Source organism: Plecotus auritus (genome assembly GCF_963455305.1).
Source record: "Plecotus auritus genome assembly, chromosome: 1".
NCBI classification, from domain to species: Eukaryota; Metazoa; Chordata; class Mammalia; order Chiroptera; family Vespertilionidae; genus Plecotus; species Plecotus auritus.
Window position 1 is genome coordinate 13250202 of NC_137770.1, and position 26215 is coordinate 13276416.

General features: G+C 56.8%; 2 protein-coding genes across 5 annotated transcripts in view; one reads left to right on the plus strand and one right to left on the minus strand.

Moving 5' to 3' along the window:
* The window catches only part of GPR68 (G protein-coupled receptor 68), a 28108-nt gene extending 12678 nt beyond the window's left edge, over nucleotides 1-15430 (plus strand). Inside the window, exons 1-3 of one of the 2 annotated variants that reach the window (XM_080678595.1) lie at nucleotides 5060-5424; nucleotides 12810-13002; nucleotides 13971-15430. In XM_080678595.1, coding sequence (XP_080534721.1) covers nucleotides 14071-15159 — 1089 coding nt within the window. In that variant the 5' untranslated portion in view covers nucleotides 5060-5424; nucleotides 12810-13002; nucleotides 13971-14070 and the 3' untranslated portion in view covers nucleotides 15160-15430. Of the gene's footprint in view, nucleotides 1-5059; nucleotides 5425-12809; nucleotides 13003-13970 lie in introns of those variants that run through there. The other variant, XM_080678594.1, reaches the window with a different exon arrangement.
* A 6148-nt stretch (nucleotides 15431-21578) lies between these two features.
* Nucleotides 21579-26215, minus strand: part of DGLUCY (D-glutamate cyclase) — a 106564-nt gene continuing 101927 nt past the window's right edge. For all 3 annotated transcript variants that reach the window (XM_080658935.1, XM_080658936.1, XM_080658934.1), the window contains one exon: nucleotides 21579-22114. In XM_080658935.1, the coding sequence (XP_080515061.1) occupies nucleotides 21965-22114 (150 nt within the window). In that variant the 3' untranslated portion in view covers nucleotides 21579-21964. The remainder of the gene's footprint in view (nucleotides 22115-26215) is intronic.

Genomic DNA, 26215 nt, shown 5'->3' on the forward strand with positions numbered 1-26215 from the left:
TTTTTCCCTGGGTGCCATGGTGTAACAGATTAAGTCATCTTTGCTAGAAGACCAGCAGACGTACAGTTGTCCCTGCCTAGGGCCTTATCACAGCCTGTTTGGGTGGGGATCAGGTTCTCTAGGCCTTGCAGGGCTGAGGGCGCAGGCATCCTACTTGGTGCCTTCACTAGTGTCTGTTTCCCTGGGACCCCTGAGGCTTCAGTCCCCAGCTCTGCCAAACCCATGCCTTTAAAACAAGAGAGAGAGCCCTAACTGGCTTGGCTCAGTGGAGAGAGCGTCAGCCTGTGGAGTGAAGGGTCCTAGGTTCGATTCTGGCCAAGGGCACGTACCTTGGTTGCAGGCACATCCCCAGTAGAGGGTGTGCAGGAGGCAGCTGATCGATGTTTCTCTCTTATCGATGTTTCTAACTCTCTATCCCTCTTCCTTCTTCTCTGTAAAAAAAATCAATAAAATATTTTTTTAAAAAAGGAGAGAGAGAGAGAGAGAGAGAGAGAGAGAGAGAGAGAGAGAGGGGAGCCAGGGAGAGAGTAATCTGGATTCGGAAAGCTAGATTATAGCAGGTGGCCCAGGCTGAGTCTAATGAGCATCTCTGTAGCTTAGGTCCCTGGAGAAGTCTGTTTGTTTTACGAGAGGACTGCTGCCTGTGTGTTTGGAATGACTATTGTCCTACATTATTAGGTTATTAATTGATGGGTTGGCGCACTCCTGGTGGGAAGGCAGGTTGGTGGGAAGGCAAGCAGGTTGGGGAAGCAGGCCTGTGGTCACCATGGCAACCTTCTAGCCTGTGCTTTGTGCTTCCTGTGTCAGAACAGGAAGGATGCCCCAAGCAGCTCTCCTTAGACAGACCACAGACTCTCCAAAGAGAAACCAAAGTCTCTCTTTTGGCAGTAGGCTTCCATGGTAATGCATTTCCACACATAGCTACCCACCCACGCCCTCGGAGTCAAAACCAACCTTCTTCCTGTGGCCTCATCCCATATCCTGTCTCCCCCAGTTCCTTAGCTCCTGACCCTGGCCTTCTGCACGTGGGCTGCAGAAGTAAATGGAGCTTCATTTATTGGTTCACACACCCAACACATTTTTGTTGTGCATTTATTTTGGCAGAGAACCGTTCTCCCTGGCAGAGAACAAAACAGACCCAGCTCCTTCTTCCCGATGGAACCTGCTGTTTGGAGGGGAAGATGGGCATGAACAAGTCATTGTGTAAATTCCCATGCATTGCATTGGTAATTATTAAAATACAGTTAATTCAGACCTTGATTTGAATCGCAGCTCTGCCGCTCAGCCAGTGTGATCACAAGGGTCCTTAAAAGTGGAAGAGGGGGCAGGAGGGTCAGAGTCAGAGAAGATGTGACCGTGGGAGCAGAGGGATGTGAGAAGGACTCAGTGCCCCACTGCTGGCTTTGAAGATGGAGGGGCCACAAGCCAAGGAATGCCAGAAGCCTTTAGAAGCCAGGAAAGATAAGGAAATCCATTTCCCCTATGCCCCCCAGAAGGAAGGCAGCCCTGCCAACCCTTTGATTTTAGCCCGGCGAGATCCACGGCGGACGTTTGACCACCACAGAGAAGAAATCGGTGTTGTCTTAAGCCATTAGGTTTGTGGTCATTGGTTCCAGCAGCAACGGGCAACTCCTAAAGTAGCCACGAGCCCTGTCTTTAGAGTCAAACAGTCCTGCTGTCTCTGAGCTCTGTGCCCTGGGCAGGTGGCTGGCGCCCTCAGAGTCTCAGCAGCCTGGCCTGTCAAACAGGGATAGCCCAGCCTCACAGGGCCGATGCGAGGGTGCAGACAGGAAACAACGGGAAGGTGCTCAGCACGGTGCATGGTACAGGGCACGTGCTCCCAAATGACAGTGACTATGCTTCCTGATCCGAAGCTGCTCCGGCCAGTTCTCTGGCCGCGATGCCGGGCACGCTGGGAGGATCTCTGCCGGTCCTTTCAGCCATCTTCGTTCGCACCTGGGCCCTTCTGAACCTGCAGCAATGCAGCACCTTGTATCAGCTCCCCTGATGCAAACCTGTGCTAAAGTGTGAGGCCCAAGGCGCCTTCAAGACAGCAAGTCAGCGAAGGTCCCTGCAGGCAAACAGCAGATGACGCCTGATAGACACTTCTTGTACTTAACAGAGCTCACGAGGTTCCTCTAAGGCCTTTACCCCGACCAGCTCCAAATCAGCAGCGTAGCCGTGGGGAATAAGGTAACGCGCTATAACAAGCATCTTACCAAGTTGGCCCGCCCACCCTTCCCCTTTCCTAGGCTGAATCAGGCTGTGGGGCGGACCTTCTAGCCTGAGGGATCGATGCTGTCACCACCACCATCCTCTTCGTCACTGCATCCTCACTGACACAGGAACTAAATGCCAGGCATTCGTTGGACCTCATCTCTCGGGTTCTTACAGAAGTCCGTTGATTGTCCAGGAAGGCGACGTGTTCAGGTCACGTAGCCAGATGGTGACAGGTCAGGATCTCAACCTCCTCTGTCTTTTAACCTCCGTCCCGTGACCACAGGGTTGCTGCCCTGTGCCGAGGCCTTGCTTGGTGCCACCAGCTCAGAGCAGACTCCAGAGTCCTCCCTATGATGACACCCAGGCTTGCCTGGACCGCTGGGGGCCCAGGAGTGCCCTTCTGGCTGGGGACCCTGTCACGCTCAAACGAGCCTCCAGAACATTTCACCAGCCCCTCAGCCCAGGTCCTGGAGGAGATGTGCATGTTGGGGGCAGGCAGGACACCCAGGGTTCAGGCAAGCCTCTGGTCTGTCATCCGGTGGGGTCTACAGCACTTCATGACGGCGGGCACTGGGGCCGAGACAGATGGGGAAGGAATTCAGGCGGTGGGCCTGGCCCAGTTTCGGCCCTTCTGTCTTTCCAGGATGGGAGGAGCCACAGCGGCAGGCCCTGGCAGCCCCATGAGGTCACACCCCCCTACACAGGGCTTGAGCGTTCCCACCCTTCACTACACACCCTTCTTTGCTTCGTGGCGGCAGCTCTAAGGTTCTGGCACTTTGGGCTTCGGGAGGGGCGTTAGAATGGGGAGGTGAACCGGGCCTTCTCTGGAGGCCACGTTTTGATTACAGACTCACTACTTTGGCTTAGCTGTGGGTTTACTTGGAGAGGTTTGGGAGGGTCGAGGTTAGGGGTCTCTAGGCCCCACAGGCCTCTGCTTGATGCTCGGCATCATCACGGTTTCTCGCTCTAAGATGGAATCCTAGCACCAGAGTAGATCACAGCGCGGGCTGTTCTTTCTGTCACTGAGGGGGCATTTCACAGAGGATATGGGCTCAGCGATGTGACTAAAGCTGAAGCCAGCTTCATCCCATCTGCAGTCCCAAAGGCCAGTGGGGCGGGGAAGGGGGGCCCTGGCCCTGGAGAGAGAGAAAGGCTTCCCATCCCAGATGAGGTGGTGCACCCTGTTGGCAGAGGGGGCTGGCCAGCCTGGGGCAGCCTGGGAGTCTTGGGGGCGGGGGCGGGCACAGTGTCAGCAGTATCTTCCAGGCATAGATGGCCTGTGTGCGCATGTCCAGTGGGCTGGGCTGCCCTGTAGACAGAGCCAGGGTGCTCTCTTGGGGCGGCGTGTCCTGGGGGAGCCTGCACTCCTAACCGACCCGTCCTTTCGTATGAGAAGGGGAGGGCCAGCCACACTTCCGCAACTCAGAACCAGCGTCTGGTCTGTGTGAAAGGACTCCCCATGACCAGGCGCCGCCTTCTTAGTAACAAACGTAGGAGACCATTGGCGAGGGCCCAGGCCCTGCGGGGCGGGGGGGGGGGGGTGGGGGGGGGGGCGGTTCCCGGGGCCCCTGCCAGTACAGTCCCCTGACAGGACCAGAGCGATCTGCTCTCTGGAGAGGACAAGTCCCACAGACCACGTAACAGAGCCAGGGGCACGTACATCCTCAGGGACACCCTCCCGTGCATGGTGGGCTTTGGCTTCCTGGCTCCAGCAACATACCCTAGGAGCAGGGTCCAAGGAGGGAGGAGGTCATGCCAAAATAGTGTGGCTCTGACGTCGGCAGCAGGATCCTAGAATCACAGCTCTGTGGTGTGGCTGCAAGACCCTGATCAAGAGCTTTTGCCTGGCTGGGCCCGAGTGTCCCCACCTGAATGAGGAGGGGGCTGGGCCAGGGAGCCTCCAGGGGCCCGTGGGGCTGCTCTGCTGGGAGAGCTGCAGATGCTCCTGAGAGCCAGAGCCCCCCTGATGCCAAGCCCTGTGCTTGCTCCCCGCCCGGGGCCCGAGCTGTTTAACAACATTAACGCTGCCTCCTGGGTGGCCCAGGGCCCTGCTCCGATGCCTTCGCTCCGCGGGTCTGAACAACAGGGTCCAGCCTGCCTCCAGCGCATACCCAGAGCATCTGTACCTGGCTGCCCCGAGTTGTCCAGAGAGCTTTTTAAAACATCGGTGCTGGCGCCGCATCTCCGGCGAGTGTGGTTTCATTCGCCTGGGCTGGGGCCCGGCACTGCTGTTATTTTTTATGAGCTCCCGAGTATTTTCTAAGGTATGTGCGACCCACTGACCCCGATGTTGACTGCTGGTGGCTGGAGAGGGACATCCTGGGGGTGGGAGCGGAAACAGTCAGCTTGCCCCACCCTTGCCTTGTTGTCCTGTTGTCCTCGCTGGGGTCTGAGGTCTGCTCCAGTCACCTGGGCGGCTCAGTGAGGACCCCTGGCTGGGGCTCCACGGCCTGTGTCTCCTCCTGGGATCCCGCAGGTGCTCCAAGGGGTTTGATGGGTAGAATTAGTGCAGCCACTTCTCCTGCATGCCCCCCAGCCCCCAAGGTCCCCTGTCCCTAATTTCAGCTTAACACCCTTCCCTTTAACCCCCCACCTTCCCAAGGTTGCTCCCTGCCTCTGGGGTGTGTGGGAAGCAGGCCGAGCAGGTGGAGGGCGCAGTCCGGCCGCCCTGGTCCTGTGGCTGGCAAGTGCTCCTGGGCCAGCGCCAGCCTGACAGGGATCGAGTTCACATGATTCTGCCTCAGCTCCCAGCTCCGGAAGGGGCAGCCTCCAGCTGGGGTTTTCTAGCCGGAGCTGGGAGGCGTGGTCTGCGGGAAATCCCTGGAGGGGGAGTGTGGGTCCTGGGGCAGGGCTGCCCGTGGCGGCCTGGGGGGTCCACCAGGCCCCGGAAGGTGCTTTTACAGCTCCTCCCCAGACCTTCTCGGAGCCGCAGAAAAAAAGCCCAGCTGCTTGAGGTTTGAGGGCAGAGCTCAGCCGTGAAGCAAGTCACAGAGGACCCGGGATCCCTCCGGGACAGCTTCCCGTCGCTGCCACGCTCTGCCTGCCCCTCACCTGGCTGGGGCAGTCGCCTCCCTGGGGTCTGGAGGCTGAGCAGGTGGGGTCAGTCCAGCATTAGAGGGTCAGGAAATCAATTAATAGCTCAGGACCTGCGTTTAGAAAAGCAGAACAGAAGAGACCTGATGAGAGGGCGCTGCAGACAGGAGGGTAAGTACTGCGTTGGGGAAGTTCGTGCCTGTGTGCATGCGTGCGTGTGTAGAATGCCTGTGTAGAATGTGTGTGCTGGGTTACAATGTCAAGTACATCTCTTGCTGTGGTTTGTGGTCAGCAGCGCTTAAAGGCAGCGCGTCGGTGCCTGGATTCTGGATCCAGACCGCCCTGACTTGCTGTATGAACGTGAGCGATGGTGTCAGCCTCTCTGGGCTTCGGGTTCTGTGACATGGCTTGGCGGTGCCAGGCCCATCCGAGCCTCGTGAGCCCAGATGGGGTTGAACTTGGAAACAGCTACGAGGCTTCAGAAATGAGAGTCTGCCTTGCTGTTGCCGGAGTGCGGCTGCCTGGGGGAGCGGCGGGGGCTGAGGAAAAATCCTGCCTGCGTTCTGCTCCCGCCCCGGAGGGAAATAGCAGCAGCCTCCGAGACAGGCACTTGTAGGAAATGAAACAACCTTGCTGAAAGAATGTGGAGGTTCGAGCAGAGAAAGGAAGAGAAGCTGGGTCTGCAGGAAACTCCCTGCTCTGTGGGCTCAGGGCTCCCGCGAGCCGGGCCACCCTGGCACGGTGAGCGATGATCTGTGCGCCCGTGTGCACCCCGTGGAAGCGACGGGCTAGATCGCTGTGTGTGTGCCAGCCGTGCTCCCGCACGCGGCCCCTCCTCCCGGCTTGGAGCGTGCAAGAGGTCCTTACCTCGCGTCAAAGCCCCTTCCTTCCTTTCGGAGCTCACGTTCTCATGGCCGTTAAAGTCCTCGCAGACCCCTCTATGCTGATGAGCATTTGTCTGCAGGTTTGCTTTGAGGTGTTGGGTTGCCTGTGTGTGATGATAAATGAGTGATTAGATGCTGTAGCTCCTTGTTCTGGTTCTTTGCCCCACCCCCTCCACTTGGGGAAGCACGACTGGACGCACAGGTTTTCTTCAATGGGTGCTGAGGGAGTGGGTGACCCGGAAAGCACCCTCCAGGTGCAGGGGCTAGCCGGGGACCAAGCCTGGTGGCCCTCATGGTGGCAGCTATAAGGACTGGAGCCTGGTGGAGCCTGGAGGTGGAGGGGGGCTGCTCAGCGCCAATAAAGACAAACAGGAAGAGAGCATGGCGTCAGGCAAAGGGCGGGCCAGCCGGCGTTCCAAACCTGGCTGAGCACACGGTGACGGTGGAATGCTGAGCAGGTTGGCTCATCGCCCAGCCTCAGTGGTGTTTTCTTCATCTGTGAAATGGGCACTGATGAGAATGGTATTGGAAGAGATGTGCCTAGCAGGTGGAGGGCTCTCAGCGGATAGGGGTTGGTTCTTCTGTCCCATCTGCGTCTTTTCCCTTCCAGAACACGTTTGCATCCACTGTGTCTTGATTTTTGAGGAGTAGGATTCCTGTGGAGACCAGGTAGAGAAGGGACGCTCCCGGCAAGGTGTGGTTTTCACCTGGGGTAGAAACTCAGCCAAGTATAGTGTCTGTCTGTCCTCAGGCACTGGTAGAAGGGAGGACTGGCTGCCACAAGGCCTGAGTGAAAGAGCGGGACCCTCCGAGCAGCTCAGGCAGCTTGAGCACGTGCCAGGCTGCTGGAAACACTACAGGCATCCCTCCTTGTCACTTTTATGTTTCTATTAATGAAAACTCCACTGTCCCGGCACCCAACCTCAACCACCTCCCCACCCCAGCCATCAACCCATCTACCAACCCATTCATCTATCTATCCACCCATTAACCAATCCATCTATCCATGTACCCGTCACCCATCTAGCCATTCACATACCCACCCACCCAGCCATTTACACACTCATCCATTCATTCACCTGTCCATCCATCTACCCCTCATTCATTCATCTGCTCATACATTTACCCATCAACCCAGCCATCCACCTACCCGTTCATCCATCTATCCACTCAGTCACTCACACAATCCATTTACCTCTCATCCATTTATCTGCCCATCCATTTACCCATCCGCCCACCCAGTTATCCATCTAAAAAGTAAATTTTTTAGAGCTAATAAGGACTAATCACTCATAGTCAGGAACATCTCAGATTTGTCCCTGACTGTTCCCCGCCTCCCTTCTAATTAATTGTTAGTTACTACGGCTCCTTCTTGTCTCCTTTCTGGCCATGCCCCCTTTATGCCTAGATCCAGGCACGGCAAGCTGCTTTCAGTTCCCGGAGGAGCCCGTTCGCTCTCTCTTGGACTGGATCTGTTGCACACGTGTCTACGGCAGAAACGCCCGTCTGCTCAGGCAGCCCTTCCCCCTTCTCCTGGTCTCAGCATAACTTGCTCCTCAGGACGGCTTTTCTGGCTGGGTTAAGTCCCCTCTGATGAGCTCCCTTAAAACCCTCCTCTCTCTTTAGGAGCTGGTTCGCTTATCTCCTCCCCTCCCCCGGGAGACTAAAAGCAACTTGAGTTACCCTAGGAGCCAGTGTTCGTGCAGCGCCCTCCATATAACAGATACGCAATAAGTATTTGTTGTGTGAATGAATAAGTGAATGGGAGAGTGGGTGGGTGGGTGGATGATGAACAGGTGAATGATTAGAAAGCCATTCAAGGGTTCAAAGCAGGAGTGACTAGGTTAGATTGGTGTTTTAGGCAGGGGTCCTCAAACTTTTTAAACAGGGGGCCAGCTCACTGTCCCTCAGACTGTTGGAGGGCCGGACTCTAGTTTAAAAAAAAAAAACTGAACAAATTCCTATGCGCACTGCGGGCCTGGGACGAGTCGGCTGCTAAGCAGGACAGGCAGCGGCACCCGGCGGGCCGGATAAATGTCCTCGGCGGGCCACATGTGGCCCGCGGGCCGCAGTTTGAGGATGCCTGTTTCAGAAGGTGGCTTTGAGGGCGGTGAGATGCCATGGAACTGATTCTGGGGAGGAGGTCTTGACCGAGCCCATCGGGGCACTGGTCGGGGAGCTAAAGAGGAGACGGACGTGGAAACCTGTAAGCGCTGAAAATGGTAGAACTGGGTAATGAAGTGGATGCTGTGCGTGGGGATGAGGGAAGAAGCTGAAGGCCAGCCATCCACCGTGAGTGACTGGGCAGGCAACAGACGAGCGGAGAAAATGACGGAAGCAAGCGGGGGCAGGCCTCGCCGAGCACGCCCTGTGTGGTGGCAGGAAGCTGGGGAGGGTGGTGTGGTCTGTGCGTCCTGAGAGTGCAGAGGGGCTGAGACTATGGAGGAGCTGTCATCCCACAAAGAGTGTGCGGGGTGGCAAGCACCGACCAGCAGTGACTGTGAGTGGGAGGGCCGTGTGGTAAGCCCTCCGTCCAGGGCCTGCGGTGGTGGCAGTCCTTCCTGTAAGTGGCCTTCCTATCTTAGGAGACTGGAGGCCCCTGAGGGCGGGAGCCATTTCTTCCTTACCCCTCAGTCCCGCGTCTAGTCTGGTGCCGAGGACCTTGCAGATGCTCCATAGATACGTATCGAAGGAAACCCAGAGGCGCTGGGCTGTTGGGCAAGCCACCCCCTCTCCTTGAGCCTCAGTTTCCTTGTCCCTAAAATGGGGGAAAGGACAAGGCTGTTGCGAAGATCGGGCAAGAGGGCAGAGGTGAAAGGCTCTGGGAACTGGAAAAGATTTGGCAAATACAGAGTGTAAGCGCAGTGGCTTCAGTTTGAAATACAGATTCAGGCGCCGTATTTGAAAAGCCGGCATCAGGCTGTGTCCTGGTGCTGACCCGGTGCTGCCGGATCTCCAGTTCCCCTGCCAGCCGCCTTCGCTCCCCAGCCTGGGACCTCGTGTAGAACACTCGATCGGGAGCGAACCGCAGACTTTCTGGACCTGTGGGTCCCTGGCTCCTCACAGTGTGGCTCACAGGCCTGCAGCACCCACAGCACCTGGGAGCAGGTGGCCGATTCTCCAGCCCCGGCTCAGACCCTCGGGGTCAGAAACTTGAGGTGTGGTTCAGTCATCTGCGGCGGCAAATCCTCCGGTGACACAGGCCAAAGGTCCAGAACCCCTGTCTAGAATGTCAAAACCCCCTTTTTTTTTTAGCTCTAAAGTGAATGTAGGAGGGACTTTAAACGTGGTCCGTGTGTCTTGGCCCTGCAGGCTTGACTACTTGTGACTTTGGTTGCCAGACGTCACTCATTGTTGGCGACGGAAAGAGGAAGCCGCGAGCGGTTGTCCCAGCCCGCCCCGTGCGTGTACTCGCTCACACCAGTAAACAACAGGCTTTGGGCCTGGTGACTCTCAGGGAATTCCTAAGACCTGCCGGGACGTGTTCTCGCCGTGGCTCATTTGCCCTGTCTTATTGGCGTGGGAGGGCCTGTGTTTATGAATGAATTCTGGCTTCCTGTGGGTGGACTGCATCTGGACTAGGGAGAGCCTGAGGCCGGGGTGGGGGCCTGCACTGCTGTGCACTTCCTCACAGGGAGCCCATGAAACGTTTGGCCCCACAGATGTGGGGTTGGGGTCCCCAGACAGGAGAGCTGGTGCAGGGAGGGCAAGTAGGGCCAAATTCTGACTCGCCGGGCTGTGGGCAGAGCTTAGGGGTCACAGGTCTCAGCGGCCTCTTCTCCCCTCCTCTCACCATCAGAACATGGAAGCAAAGCCAAAACACATACAGCAAAAAAACAAACAAACAAAAAAAACACAAAAAAAACCACCACAAACAAAAAAACAACAAGAAAAGCCTGGGCACTGGTGGTGGGAATGCCACATGGTGCAGCCGCTGCGGAAAAGGGAATGACGGTCCCTCAGAAAGGTAAAAATAGGGTTACCATGTGATCCTGCAATTCCACCTGGGCGTGAATGTCCCCAAAACAGAAAGCAGAGACGCCCACAGATATCTGAACACCCATGTTCACAGCAGCATTGTTTGCAACAGCCGAAAGGTAGATACCGCCCAAATGCTCGTTGACAAGTGGATGAGGAAACAATGCAGTACATGCATAGAGTGGAGCTGTACTCAGCCTTCAGAAGGAAGGACCTTCTGGCACATGTTACAGCGTGGACGAGCCTCGAGGACCTTACGCTAAGTTCAGCTGGTCCCAAAAAGACAGATACTGTCTGACTCCGCTCGTATGAGGGACCTAGATAGTCAAATTCCTAGAAACAGCAAGTAGAATGGGGGGTGCCAGGGGCTGGGGGGACAGGGAAGTGGGGAGCTAGTGTTTCATGGGGACAGAGTTTTTCAGTGGGGGAAGATGAAGAATTCTGGAGATGGATGGTGGTGATGGTTGTACAACAATGTGAATGTGCTTCATGCCAGAGAACAGTGCAATGAAGAATGGCCAACATGGTAAACTTCACGTTATGTACACGTAACCACAATTAAACAGTGACAGCAAGGAACATCCCCTCCACCACCATCACTGCAATGCCAGGCCTTGTGTCCTGGAGAGGAGAGGACAGGGAGGTGACCCTGACTGGGGGTCCCGGTCTTCCGGGGACTGAGAGGTTGGGGGTGAGTCTCAGTCGGGGACTGGAGGGGGGACATGGAGCAAGAACACCAACACTTCCTTCCTCAGGCTGGCTTTGGGCAAGCCACTTCCCCGTTGGGACCTCAGTTTTCTCACCTGTGAAATGTGGAGGTAGCATTCACTCATTCCTTCCAGAAGTGTTCACGAGTGCCTGTGAGATGCCAGGCACGTTCGAGGTCCACAAGGCTTCTGCCCTCTTGGAATTTACATTCCCACGGAGGAGACGGATCATCAACAAGCAGACAAGTCAATAAATGAGAACAATCTCCAATATCAGTGGGCGCTCTGGAGCAGTCGAATAGGATGGTGTGATGGTGACTGGGGAGGGGGCTGCTTTAAGCAGGGTGGTCAGGGAATCCTCACGAGGAGGAAGGGGTGACCTTTAAGCTGAGATCTGGCAGCAAAGGAGCCAGCCCTGAGGTGGAGGTAGAGGGGAGGCGGCGGGGGAGGGCGGAGTGCTCTAGGAGAGGCCGCGGCTGGTGCCAAGGCCAGGAGCCAGGCTGGGGCTGAGGCACAGAAAGCTGGGTGGTGTGGCTAGAAGTGCTGGTGATGGGCCAGGTGCAGGGAGCTGGAGTCAGATCCCACTGGGCCTTGTAGGTTCCATAAGAAATTTGGGTCCTGCCGTAGGTGTGATAAGAAATGGTCTCAGTGGGTTTTAAGCAAGGAGGAGGAGGATCTGGTCTGCATCGTAGGTGCTGAGTGAAAACGGTGGGGCAAGTGGGAAAGTTGGGGGGGTGGGCTTGGCTATGTAGAGAGCCACGGGGGGGTCCAGGTGAGAAGGCGGCAGCTTTGGACCAACCAGGCCCATCTCCTGCCTGTTTTAGAGACGCTTATGAAAGCTACAGGGCCTCTTCCCAGGAAAAATGCACACACTTATCTATATAATAAAAGCCTAAGCAACCGTTAAGGCAGATGGACCAGAACAACCGGTTGCTATGATGCGCACTGACCACCAGGGGGCAGACGCTCAATGCAGGAGCTGCCCCCTGGTGGTCGGTGCGTTCCCACAGGGGGAGTGCCTCTCAGCCAGAAGCTGAGCTCACAACTGGCAAGTGCTACGGCAGTGGCGGGAGCCTCTCCCGCCTCCATGGCAGCGCTAAGAAGCAGCGAGTCGGCAGGTGGTAAGGAGCAAGGGGTCCCAGACTGCGGTCGGACATCCCCCTACGGCTCCCGGACTGTGAGAGGGCGCAGGCCAGGCAGAGGGGAACCCCCCCAGTGCATGAATTTCGTGCACCGGGCCTCTAGTATGTGTATAAGATTGAGCATTTGCTTTCTGGGGAAGCCCAGAACTCCAGGCAGGGAACTGCTGGACTGATGTCTCTGAGCCCCTCCCCAGCACACTGTACCCACTTCCAGCCTGAGGTCTGGCTCGGGGGCCACAGGGCCAGTGGGAGCCAAGACAGGCCACAGGTTGTGGGGGGAGGGGCCCTGGTTGGCAAGTGATGAGATATGGGTCCTGAATGCTGAGGGGTTTCTCTTCTGGTCGGAGAGGCCCAGCTTGGCTATGGTGAAGAGAGAGCAAAGGGCAGGGGTGATCTGCTGGTACCGCCACACCACCTCATTCGGGCCACTCATTCAGCTTCTGCAGCCGCCTAGACCATGCATTCCCAAGGGGGGGTGAAGGTTGGTTCTTGGGTGGGGTGAAAAAAATCTTAGCTATTCAGTGATTATTAGCCTTTGGTATTAAATGGTTTGTCACCCCCAAGGGCACAGTACATAAACATATGCAGTATACCTGAGGTATTATCATTTCATGGCGTGGGGGTGTAGGGGGACACGTCTAAAAGTTAGGCTCCTGGGGAAGATGATGGGGGAAAAAAAAAGTTGAAAAAGATCCTGATTTAGACACAGCCAGATTTTTCATCTGAACCAGAAGTGTTAAATCAATAGAGAAGCTCAAACCTTTGGTTTTGACATATTAATTTATAAAGTAGGCTTACAACAAAAAATATTATTCTATCTTATTCCAATGTATTTGTATATGCAGGATCTTCTTGAAGTTCTCAACAATAGGAACTTCTCACTAATGTGAGACTACCATCTTTCACTCCACCGCTCGGCTGCAGGAAATACAGTGCCGCACTCTTGGACATCCGTCACCTCCTGTGGCCTCATCCTGATCCCGAGGGCAGGCGTTTCTGTCCCCACTTCACAGAGGAGGAGACTGAGGCTCAGAAAGGGTAAATGACGCGTAAGCGGCTGACCTTGGCCTGGTGCTCATGTCTGTCGGTGCCTGGTCCTGCGCTGTCTCCCATGTGGGTCCCCAAGCTCCGGGGAAGAGAGGACGGTCAGCACCCGCTGACAAACACCCAGGAATCCAGGCAGTGCCCGGGGAAGCTCGGCCTCTGTTTCTCGCCAGAGCACCGTGGGATGTGGGCAGGGTTGGGCCTCTTCAGTGCTGCCTGGGGAGGGCCCCAGGAGGGGCTGGTGGCTTCCATGTTGACTGACCTGGTCCATTCCCGTGAGCAGGTAGGAAAAACGTGAGTGGTGCTGACTGCTGTGGAAGACAGTGGCGGGGCCCTTGCTGTTCCTTGGAGAGCTGGGCTCAGGATGGGCTGTGCCGTGGTGACCAGGAGCATAAATAAGGGACCAGTTGGGGAAGGAGGACGGGGAGACATACACCACGTTCACAGGTCCTAGTGGAGTTGGAGTTGGTTGGCTGGATCATCCTCTAGATCAGTGGTTCTCAACCTCTCTAATGCCGCGATCCTTTAATACAGTTCCTCATGTTGTGGTGACCCCCAACCATAAAATTCGTTGCTACTTCATAACTGTAATTTTGCTACTGTTAATGAATCGTAATGTAAATATCTGTGTTTTCCGATGGTCTTAGGCTCTACAGCAGTGGTCGCGACCCACAGGTTGAGAACCGCTAGCAGGGTCGCCTAAGACCATCGGAAAACACAGATATTTACATTCTGATTTATAACAGTAGCAAAATTACAGTTATGAAGTAGCAACGAAAATAATTTTATGGTGGGGGGTCACCACAACATGAGGAACTGTATTAAAGGGTCGCGGCATTAGGAAGGTTGAGAACCACGGCTCTAGATTAAGTGAGGCACTTAGAACAGCGCCTGACACACAGTGGGTGCTATATACATGTCAGCTGCTCTTCTTCTAAGCCTTTCCCGCCTTTGACTTTCAGAAGCTCACCCACCGCCAAGGAGGCGCAGCCTGTGAATGCCATGGCGACAGAGAAGCCCACTTCCTGAGCCAGGAGGGGTGAGGCCCCCGCAGGCCCGAAGATGGGGAACATCACTGCGGACGCCTCCCGCCCGAACTGTACCATCGAACACACCATCCACCAGACGCTGGCCCCCGTGGTCTACGTCACCGTGCTGGTGGTGGGCTTCCCGGCCAACTGCCTGTCCCTCTACTTCGGCTACCTGCAGATCAAGGCGCGGAACGAGCTGGGCGTGTACCTGTGCAACCTGACGGTGGCCGACCTCTTCTACATCTGCTCGCTGCCCTTCTGGCTGCAGTACGTGCTGCAGCACGACAACTGGTCATACGGCGACCTGTCCTGCCAGGTGTGCGGCATCCTCCTCTACGAGAACATCTACATCAGCGTGGGCTTCCTTTGCTGCATCTCCATCGACCGCTACCTGGCCGTGGCCCACCCCTTCCGCTTCCACCAGTTCCGCACCCTGAAGGCGGCCGTGGGCGTCAGCGTGGTCATCTGGGCCAAGGAGCTGCTGGCCAGCGTCTACTTCCTCCTGCACACCGAGGTGGTGGAGGACGAGGACCGGCACCGCGTCTGCTTCGAGCACTACCCGCTGGAGCCCTGGCAGCGCAACATCAACTACTACCGCTTCCTGGTGGGCTTCCTCTTCCCGCTCTGCCTGCTGCTGGCCGCCTACCGGGGCATCCTGCGGGCCGTGCGCCGCAGCCACGGCACCCAGCAGAGCCGCAAGGACCAGATCCAGCGGCTGGTGCTCAGCACCGTGGTCATCTTCCTGGCCTGCTTCCTGCCCTACCACGTGCTGCTGCTCGTGCGCAGCCTCTGGGAGTCCAGCTGCCAGTTCGCCCAGAGCGTCTTCAACGCCTACCACTTCGCCCTGCTGCTCACCACCTTCAACTGCGTGGCCGACCCCGTGCTGTACTGCTTCGTCAGCGAGACCACCCACCGGGACATGGCCCGCCTGCGCGCCGCCTGCCGGGCCTTCCTCACCTGCTCCAGGACCAGCGGGCCCCGGGAGGCCTACCCGCTGGGCACCCCCGAGGCCTCTGGGGTGAAAAGCGAGGAGCCCGAGTTGCTCAGGAAGCTCCAGTCAACCTTCCAGACCCCCCACTCCCCTAAAGGGGAAGGGTCGCCCCCCGCCGGGCTGGCCTAGCCAGAGGCAGCCATGTGCGGGGTGAAGTGAGGTCTGAGCTTGCTGGACGGCTGCCGCCGCTTGGCCAAGCGCAGGCGCCTCTTTCTGCTGGAGGGGACAAGGAGCTGGGGTCACTGCACCCCGGGCCTGGGCTGCAGCCAGGCGTCTCTGGTTCCAGGGAGCGGGCAGCTTGCTGAGCCCGCTGGGGTGAGCGCGTCAGTCTGTCTTCTGTTGCAGGCGGGGCTGCTGGTGGGAGGAAGACGGTGAACTGTCACCTGCAGGAGGTTTGCAAAGAGAAGCCGGGGTGGGGGAGTGCAGGGTGAGCGGACATGCATAGGGGGGCGTAGGGAGAGGAGGGTGGGGACTGGGTGTGCGCCGGCTGGGGCCTCCCAGTGCCATTGTTGCCATAGAGGACACCTGTCCAAACGTACTGGTGTCATCCAAGGAGGTGACCAAAGCTGTACTGTCATCAGCCCCACCCACAGGGGGATCGGAAGGAAGGTGAGGGAGGCCAGGAGGTTGGAGGGGAGAAGGAATGCGGGGAAGCATCTGGGGTACTGGTCGTGTGCATGGGGGCAGGGCGGGGAGTGGCACGCACAGCGGAGACCCCAGCGCACCGTGGCGGCGTAGGGAGAGCCGAGCAGATGCCCCAAGCGCAGGGCTGATGGCAAACAGGTCTTGGGGCTCCCGGGCTGATGTCTGTGGTCCTTTCAACAGTCAGCGCTGAAGCACAAGTGTCAGGACAGAGGCCTAAAGCCCAGGCGTGTAATCACGTTCCCCACACGGATTCCTCCGCTTCGGTGTTTCCATCTGCCCAGGAGCACCAGCCCTGGGAGAGAGAGAGTGTGTGTGTGTGTGTGTGTGTGTGTGTGTGTGTCCATGTTTAAAATGCCAGGGTCTCCAGGACAGCTGTGTGCCAAGACCCTGAGGCTAGGGTCACGTGACTATTGGCAGTGTCCCCCCCGCCCACCCCGGCCTCTGCCTCTGTCTCTGTCCCTTGCCGTACCCACAATGGAATGTCTAACAGTCTAACAGTCTGAGCATGACATTCTCCTGAGTTCTCAGATGCAACGAAACAAAACAGATGCATTCTCTGGCATCTCTCAGTCTCTGTAACGGAGAGAGGAGGTGGCCCTGGCTGCCCTCGCCCTGGTTCTCCTGCACGGCTCCGCCAGATCCCCCACCTCAGCCACCTGGAGCGTGAGAGTGGGCCCGTGGGCCACATGTAACCCAGGGTGCTGGCCGCCACCTTCTGTCCTGTCCCGGGAGGCTCAGCGCCCCTGCAGCTCTGCCAAGCATGTTGAGGCCCTGCCCTGGCCGTCATGCCAAGGACCAGAAGAGCTTACTACTGCTCCAGGGACCTGCCCACTTTAACAGACGTGCTAGCCCTTCAAATGGCTGGTCGATGGCTGGGGCCAGCTCTCACGTCCCTGGGATGTGAGTTCCTCACACACAAGGGGATAGGTGGGCTCAAGTCTGGGGAGGGACTAGGGATGGGGAGATGGAAGCTGGTGCCAGTAGAACAATTGTGGCATCTGCTAAAGGCAGGGTCAGGAAGAGCATCTTTGAACTTTCTCTCCCCCACCCTCACCCCCCCTCAGGCATGCCCAAAGGCAGATAGCCCGAGCGGGATTGCCCCAGGGAAGTGGGGTCCCAGGGCTACACTTGGCTCTGACTGGGCAGCACCTGCCCCAGCTCCTTATGGAGGGTCTCCCATCCCCTGAAGAGGTTCTTCCCCTTCCTGAAGGTCTGAAGGTGGTGGAAATGGCCACACAACCAAGAAAAGCCCGCCCGCCCCAGCCCCGGGTCCTCCTGGGGCAATGGCACCGCTGAGTCCTCCATGCCTCCTCCTCCCCTGTTTTTCCCTGTTTGGACCTTAAACACCAGTGCTCCCACCAGGATGGACTGGGAAGAGCTGAGGGCGATTCTGTTTACTATCAAGAGTTGTATTTTCGTATCGTCCTCTCTTTTATGCCAAGTATGTGTGTGTTGGGCTGAGCAATGGATTTATGGAGCAAATGTGAGTTTGCAAATAAAACAGAATAACCAGCCCCAGCTGGAGTGTGCTGCAGTCCTTGTGGGGAAGGAGGGTCTGCTAACACCAGGAGGGTCTGGAGGGGCCTTGAAACACCCAGTGGAGTCGGGAAGGTCGAGGGATTGACTTGCTCACAGGGAACTTGAACAAGGCGATTTGGGGCGTTGCCCTTGATGACCCGGCAGTGTCCAGGAAGGATGGAGCCCTCGAGTGAAGTAGGTCTTCTCTCCCTGCTCTTGAGATTCACGAAGTGTCCTCGGCCCTTCAGCACTTGTTGCAAATCCACTCTGGGACTTACCTTGGGCACCTCCCCTTTGCGGACAGAGCCCAGCCCTGTGGTTTGGAGAATATCACTCCTCTGTCTTTGGACACATGACCCCTGCTGAGAGCTGCTCCCCACGGAGAGGGAGGGCTGATCAGACCGGCCACCCCGCACTGGGGAAGATTACAAAGCAGGAAGGCCTGTTGGAGTCATCTCGCTGGGCTGTCCTCCCCGCTCCGGTTGTGGTGGGAGGGCCATATCTGTTGGCCAGGCCAGAGCATCTTCTCCGTAGGGGCCGGCTCCGTGTTTATTACCGAGGATTAACTCACCATATTAACATGTACATCCAGTTTGAGTCACTTAATCCCTCTCAGGGTCAGATTCCCGGAGTCCTGAAGTGTTTTGGAAGAGTCATTCCTTCTCCCAAACAGAGGACATGGTGGGAGCTGAAGATTCCTTTCTCTCCTGAGAGAATGGGCGGAGGAGAAGGTCCAGCTGGGATGGACTGGAGGTGGCAGAAGCCACCCGCTTCCTTTCTATTGCACCAGTTGCTTAGCAAGGGGAGGCTCATCTTCCTGTTTACGCACAGTGGTCTGCAGGGTGGCCAGGCAAGGGTGGGAGACGTTTTCAGCACAGAATACACCCCCACCTGCTGCTTTCCTCTGACCGTTATAACCACGGGGGAGCCAGAATCAGGCCATCTCGGGTCAGTGCTTTCCAGAAAAAAGTGCCTCTTACAGCTGGTGATCCTGCAGTCTCCAGGACCTCATCTGGCAAGACAGCGGTCTTTGGCGGCCACCTCCCTGGGGTCACAATGGTGCCCGGTGCTCTGGGGAAATGGTGGGACTTCCAGTCCATTTGCTCCAACTCAACAACTCTCAGAAGGGCCCTACGAGATTAGACATTAGATGTCAGTGCTGGAATGCATCGATGAATTATTCTATGTATGTCCCCCAAGATGATGGTCCAATTTTTCAACAAATACCACCAATGACACTAATTTGCTACTACCCAAGACAAGCCACTACAAGGTTGGGAAGAAAATCTTAATTCCTGATGAGGCAAAGTGGAACCACTTTGCCCACTGGCCTTAGTTCTGGCCTCCAGAGCCATGTGACCCCACAGGCAGTGTGTTAAGCCAAGCTTGCATTAGACAAGGCTGGATTGATAGCAGTACTTACCTGCCAAACCACTGTGCCTTAAAACAAACGTTTATCCCCTGTTCCTGCAAAGTCATGAGCGGCTGCTTCCTGACCGTGTATTCCCAAGTGATGGCAGTGATTCAGAAGGTTATATCAAGAGGTGCCATGTGGGGGGGGGGGGCAGTCTTCCCTTTCATCCACACAGGTAGGGGAAGATGCACAAATAGAATCTCACAGGGGGTTGATGGCCAAGTCTGGAAGTGGTTGATATCTCTGCTACTCACATTCCATTGGCCAGATCCCAGTCACAGGGCCCTAACCTAATTGCAAAGGAGGCTGGGAAATGTAGTTTTCCCATGTATGCAGGAAAAGAGAGCGTGGAATTGGTGAGCATCTGGTTGGTCTCTTGACAGACAGCTCTTCAAGCCACTTCTACTTAATAGGGTTTAAACTCTTACCTTCCTGTACCGCATGTGAACAAATCCCACTTCTTCAAAGGTGATGCTTGGATTGGAAGTGAGACTAAGTCTGTCTGACCTGCACTAAGGAGAAGGGGACCATTTATCTACCTCACTGTGCTTCTATGGATGCACAGTTTTTTTGGGCTGGGACATCACACTGCTGACAGGGATTAAGTTTATGTGAACTGCAGGTAAACCACATCTTCTCCATCCTGCCCCGAGCAGTGGTCTTTTGAATCTGAGAGTTTGACCTCATTGTGGAGCCAATGGAACCCACATGGAATGGGTAGAAAGTAGAAGAATGCCAGGGGCTGGACAAGGTAGGGCTGTGGTCAGCAGGGCCTGTGCAATGAGAGGCAGGGAACGACCTCAGAGCAGTACCTGGCCCAGCTGAGTGAGGTCCACTTGGCCAGGGGACAGGCAGGGGGCTAAGGAGCCCTGACCCCCTTAGCTGGTTTGCTTGCCCTCAAGTCCCACCAGCAGGGGTGTGGGGCATGGACACCTTAAGGTGCCTGCCCTTGAACACCCACGGAGCATCCCAGACACTGTCTACCTGGATCCCCCAAACCCCGCATTCTTTGAAATGCCCAGGGATGCTCACGTGCCCCTGAGTCTATCCTGGTGGGGACCCCAGCCCATCTCCACCCCCACTGTGCAAGGACAAGGTCACCTCTTGTCCCCCGGTAACCAGCTTCTCCAGGTTGCAGCCACGCCACTCCACACATGGACACAGCCCCTTCCCCAAAGCACAGCCAAGACCAGGACAAACCTGAGCAGAACTTGACTAAAGGCCTGAGCGGGAATCATATTGTGGAAAAGCATTAAAACTGGATCCTAGAACTCAGAGTGCCAGTGGTCCCTGGCGGCCCATGCTACGGCGCCTTCTCCTGGCTTCCTTACACCCCGGCCCCTGCGGCTGGGCTTCAGGCCTGCCTCTCCCTGCAGAGGGGCTTGAGACGCCTCCCTCCAGAGCTAGGACCCCTACTCTCTGGCTTCTCTGGGCTCCCCCGGGTCTGAGCCTTTTCCCCAAACAGCTGAATCATCTCCCCATAAACTTCTGCCCACAGCGAAGACAGCCTATTCCACAGCCACGCCTCAGACGTCCCTGCGCTGGCACAGAACTCCATTACCATTACAAAACCAAAGCACGTTCGTGGCTCCCCCACATGAGTCAGAGACTGCCAGCAGCTTGGCCGGGGTGACGTTTCTCTCTTCTAGCCACCGAGGTTTCAAAAATGCAGGGTGCACTCTTATCAAAACCCCCTGTTACACGGAGCTCTGCAGCCTCAAACCAGGGGCAGAAACTGTCATTGGAGGAGAGCTGGCCAGTGAAGCTTACAGCTGGGGTGGGTCCCGCGAGCGGTGGTAAGTGGCGAGTTGGAGGGATTGTGAGCTCGTTACAATGGGCCAATGGGCGCGCTGGCCCTGATGCCACACCAGCAGGAGCACATTCTGCACCTGGGGACGCCCTGCCAGAATGACAAAGGGAGGTCCTGCCCGCCCTGCCCCTGTCCCAGCTATGTCTGGCCAGGGGCTCCACCACGCCCTATGGAGGGAGCACAGGAGTTAACCCCAGATCACTTACTATACACTGCGGCTTTACTGCCGAGTGTACAACTAGGGGTAGTTTCTACAGCATGTGTTCCATTCTTTCCAATCAATGCCCCACAAAGAAGCAAGCTAGACACGTTTAAGAAAATAAACTAGACCGTCAAACCTCAGAGGGAAGGCAGGGGAGGGGGTAAGACATCAACCAAAGGACTTGTATGCATGCATATCAGTATAACCAATGGACACAGACAGTAGGGGGGTGAGGGCATGTGCTGGGGTGGGAGCAGCCAGGGAGAGGTCAATGCCGGGGGGGCGGGGGGGGGGGAGAAGGAGACATAGGTAATACGTTCAACAATAAAGAATTTAAATTAAAAAAGAAAAAAACTAAGCAGGCTCAGTTAGCATCTGGGGCCCTAGCTGGGAAGCAGGCCGCCCGCTCGCCTCCCCCCTCCCCCCCCCCCCCCCCCCCCGCCCCTGCCTTGTCTGGATGAGCCAGCACAAGACTCTACTGGGCTGGTCCAATAGGTACTTGTAAAGGGATGTGGTCAGTGACTCCGTTTCTGATTTTGTCCGGAAATGTGCAGTGGGGGATTGTGAAGGAGATAAGGACAAGCTGGCTAGAGCTGTCCGGAAGGCCTCTGCGAGTGACTTAGGTCCTAGAGAGCCTGACCTGGCCCCAGGCTCCAGGAGTGTGGCTGCCCCCGCCCCCCTGAGCAGGGAGGGCAAAGCATCCGGCTCCAGGCGGGGCCCTGGGGGGAGGGGGGGAGTAGATGAGGAGGAGGTGGAGGAGGAGGAGGCTCCAAGGTGGGGGTTCAGGAGATGTGGGGGCTCAAGAGGTGAGGGACCGGGGAGGCGATGGTGAGAAATATAAGGTGGAGGGATCTTTTGCCTAAGTAAACAAAATGCTGTTTGAAAAGAGAGCATTTCAAAGGTATAAACATTCTGTTGGTTGTGGTAGTGAGGAGACCTTGAGTGAAGTCCCAGAGTTTCAGAGACACGCACGGCACATCTGTGCATTTTACTGTTTCACAGTGAGCACGGGGGCTTGTTCACGGCTCTTGGTCTGCCTGGTACTTTATTGCTCACCGTGTGGCCTTCAGAGCACACCACGTGGGTGGCCTGCAAGGCTAAGGGGAAGGAGGGTTGAAAGCCATGCCTCTGGCGCCTTACCAACAGAAACAAACACTGGAGGCCCAGAGGAAGGGTCCCGTGGCCCACCTGCCCTCTGCCGCCAGGAGGGGGGCATGCAGAGTCCCAGGCCAGCTCCCGGGCTGGTGCTCATTTGCAAGGCTGGTCCAGAGGGCCCTCAGGGACTCCTCCCCAGGTCCAGACGGGGCCATCTGTTCCGCACGCGCCACGGGTGCGATGTGTGTGGTCACTTGCGCCCCGTGGTGACGTCCAGCAGCTTCTGGATCATCTGGGCGTGGGTGCCGTGGAAGGGCAGCCCGTCCACCTCCATGCCCACGTGGCCCGAGACGCCACTCCGGACTCTGTGCTGCACCAGGATGCTCAGCATTTTTTCTTCCTGAAACGAAATGAGGCGGAGGAAGAACTAGCGAATGGGGGAGGGAAAGGAAATACAGACGAGCACATACATGGAGGAAGGGCGCTGGACGTGACATGGCCTCTTCTTCACCACCAAGTGTTGCTTAAACATACGGATGCCCCTGGAAGACTCATCATGAAAGACAGTCTTGCTTCCTGCTTCGCCGGGCTCCAAACCCACTCGCCAGATGCGGCCACAGTTTGGGCTGTTTCTTCTGCATATTCTTTCCATCATATGCTTTTTGTGGAAACCTGCATTTTCTTGAACACTAAAGATTCCCTCCTTCGGCAGGGGCAGTGTGGGCTGCTTCCTGCCTACCTCGCCCCTGCCCAGCTCTGCATTACCTGCTGCTGGCCTCTGACTGTGCCAGGAAGGCCCCCATTCCTCCCGAGACCCCACTGTTAGCCTCCTGCGGGGATGCGCCAAGTCCTGCTGCTGTCGCCTTCCCGATATTCCTTGCTGTGCATGTGGAAGCTTCTGGAGCGAGCAGAGCCATCGAGGAACTGCAGGCCCCTCCTCACGTGGCAGCCCAGGGCCCAGCAGGCAGAGTGGTTGGGGATCGGACAGAGCTGGCATTTAACCTCTCTGTGCCTCAGTGTCCTCCTCTGTATAATGGGGTGCGGGGGGGCGGTACTGAGCTGTCTAAAGTGATGCGATTCCCCTCCTTCCCTTTCCCTCCACTTGGCCGAGCCACCAATGTGTCTGTTCCAGCTGAGGGACTCCTCTCCCAGAGGAAGGCAGATCTCAGGAAAAACAAAAGGAGAGAGGACAGTGCCTGTGGGGAGGAAGGCAAACATGCCCTCCCCCACCCCCTCCTCCTCCACAAAGTGAGAGGGGGCGAGAGGACAGGACCAAGCAATCAGGAAGGGGAAGATGTGACAGCTTCCAGCTCAGGCATCGCTGATTCATTCAGTCACCCACCCAAGTCTGACTGAGCACCTGCTCCGTGCCAGGCCCTGACCTGGGATCCAGTGGTGAATGTGACACGGTCCCTGCCCGGGGGTCACAGCCTAGATGTGTGCTCAGGCAGGTACAGTCCAGGGGGGTCACAGGACAGAGCGGGGCACCTAACCCCGTTTACTGGGGTGACTCAAGGCAGACGTTCAGGAGGAGGGCCGGCCAGGTCAAAAGAGCAGAAGTGGGCCAAACAGGGGGCTACGAGGGGCACTCACTGAAAATGTTTTAAAACAATGGCGAGAGCGTTGGCAAGTGTGACCGGAACGGTCTCTGCTCTCAGCTGCCCTGAGAGCCTGCGTTTCCGTTCTGCCCTGGAGGCCAAGGTGGAAGGGAGGCCGGAGCGCGTTTCCAGAGTATTTGTCCAACAGCCCCTCCCAGGGGCCGGCCAGCCCAGAATGGCATTTTCCGCCCTTTGTGTGGGCTTTGTCCTCCCATTTCTCTTCTCCATGGGTCATATCCTCTCTCTATGGGGGAATGCTTCTGGGACCCTCCGGCCATTTCCTCCCAGGACACTGCTGCTCCCCCCATGCGCATCCTTTGGGTCCCAGGGAGGACCTTGTGGTCCTCAGGGTGCGCGTGGTCAGTCAACAGGAACTGGCTGGCACGCAACCGCCAAGAGCCATGGAGAGGAGCTGGACCGACCGTGAGTCCTGCACATCTCCCAGGAATCCCACCCCCAGGAGCCTCCCCAAGGTGGGGAGAGAACGCCAGGGAGCGCGGAGGCAGAGCGCCTGGTGGGGAGAGAACGCCAGGGAGCGCGGAGGCAGAGCGCCTGGAGGCTGATACACCCCTCCAGGTCGAGCCCGTGGAGCAGGAGAGGAGGGAGGGAGCACAGAAGGGAGGCAGAGTGGACAGGCTTCAGGCCTTGCTCATTTTGGGGGGCGACAGAGGCCCCAGGATGACTTCTGGGCTTAGAGGCCGAGTGAGCGGCTGGTCACTAGCGACTCACAGTGGGAGCATGGTGGACCGATATCCATGGTTAGGTGGTGTTGCCGTGCAAAGTGGGGCGGGAGAAAGGGGTCTCCTGGGAAGTTGACCCCTTTATATTTATAAAATGTAATCCACTGTACACTTAAGGTTTCTGTGACTTTTATCAGTTATACCTCACAAAAAAGTTAGAAAAAAAGTGGAGTGAGATGGAAAGTGCTGGAAAGGAATGTGAGCCCAGGATGAGGCCAGAGGCCATGTTCCTGTCTCTCTGCATCATCCATCCATCCATTACCCACTCATCCATCAGTCTGTTCATGCACCCATCCAGCCATCCAGCAGTCCTTCCGTCTGTCTGTCCGTCCATCCATCCATCATCCAGCCAGCCAGCCAGCAGTCCTTCCGTCTGTCTGTCCGTCCATCCATCCATCATCCAGCCAGCCAGCCAGCAGTCCTTCCGTCAGTCTGTCCGTCCGTCCATCCATCCTCAGTCCCTCCTGTAAGGTGTCATCAGTTGGCTCTTGGTCCCTGAGAAGGTCTGGGGAATGCTCTCCAGCCATTTGTTCTGCCCTCAGTTAAAACCCCAGGGCACGGCCAAAGGCCCGAGTGGGCAGGTGTGGCTCCCCGGCTCCTCCACATGGTGCCCACTCCTGGCACAGTTAGGATCAGACCACTAAGAACTGTCCCTAAATATGGGAGGCCCCACCTACAAGCAACTCACAGAGCAGAGGTGCGGGACGCTCCTCTGTCCCTAACCAAGCAAGGCTCACCACCATCTCAGGCCGCAGCTCTGCCCAGCGTCTCCTAATGACTCGGGACTCTGCTCCCCCCACCCCCCCGCAGAGTGGCCACTGAACTCTAGTATGACCATTCTAGTTATCCTCTTGAACACTGCACCACCTCATGTCCCTGCACCTTCCTGGGACTGGAAGGCCCTTCCCTCCCTTCCTTACCTGCTGCTTATACCCTGCTCACCCTCTAAGGCCCTGCTGAGTGCCACCTCCTCCAGGCAGCCTTCCTTGAGCTCTCTGAATGAGCTAAGTGCCCATTCTCTGAGTCCCCACAGTAGCTTGCTTGTGCCTACGTCCTCCTGTCTCCTGAAATGACCTTTCCTGTGTTGTCTCTGCTGTGGGTCCTGAGTTCCCTGCCCAGGGGCCAGGTCTGACCCCTCACTGTCTCCCAGAGCAGGCTTGGGCCTGACCCAGAGGAAGGGCTCAACAAACATATGCTCGTACTTCTGCTTTAAAAATGTTCCTTTTTGTCTCCGCTATAAGGATGGTGCATTATTAATACATTTACGAAGGACTGGGTGGAAACTCGGAAGGAGAATTTTCCATCCCCCAGGTTAAGTGTTGAGCTGGGTGACTGTTTGGCTCATTCTGCTGTCTGTGTGAATCAGGGGTCATGTGTGAGGCAGCCCCCTGAGTGTTTTTTTTCTTTTTCTTTTTTTTTTTTTTTCCAATTAAGATCCAGGAAGCAAAGAAAGCACAGAAAGCCCTCTGGGTCCTTCTAGTCAGACCATTTCCCCAGAAAATGCTTCTTCCGCTGTGAGCCCTGCTTCTCCCTCCCCTCCCGCATGGCAGCCTGGCATTGCCAGGAACTGGTGCCCCTACAGGACCTGGGCAACTTGTGAGCCATGCTGGACCCAGACCTCAGCTCTGCCTCTTAGCTGGCGGTGCTGGGCAAGCCACTCCCCTCTTGGGGCCTCAGCTCCCTCACTTGTAAAACAGAGACACCACCAATTCAGGGAGGTGCTGGAGAGACGGGGTGGGGCATTAGGGCAGGAGGGAAAGACAGAGGGAGAGATCGGCATAAGGAAAAAGGGATTGGACAGCGTACAAGACCATGTTTTTACAAAGAGAAAAACCTTCACTCTCCCCCTGGCAAATCCTGGGACCAGACACCCTCCTCTACTCCAGCGCACCCCCTGCCGGCTGCCCCCACCTCTAGAGCAGCCTCCCCGCTGAGCACTGAGCTGTCCCCACCTCCCAGCTTTTGGTTCCCTCTTTGCCTCCTTTCCAAACGACTCCCCTTCTCCTGGGTTTATTCCTTCCAACTTCCAGCCCCCAGGATCCTCTTCCCACCCTAGTCCTCCCGCCTTCGCATGCTGTGGGTGGGCTAATGGTCCCATCCCACCTGAGGTTTTAGTGCCCCAGCCGGATTGTAAACTCCTTGGAAGGGGACCACGAGGCGCAG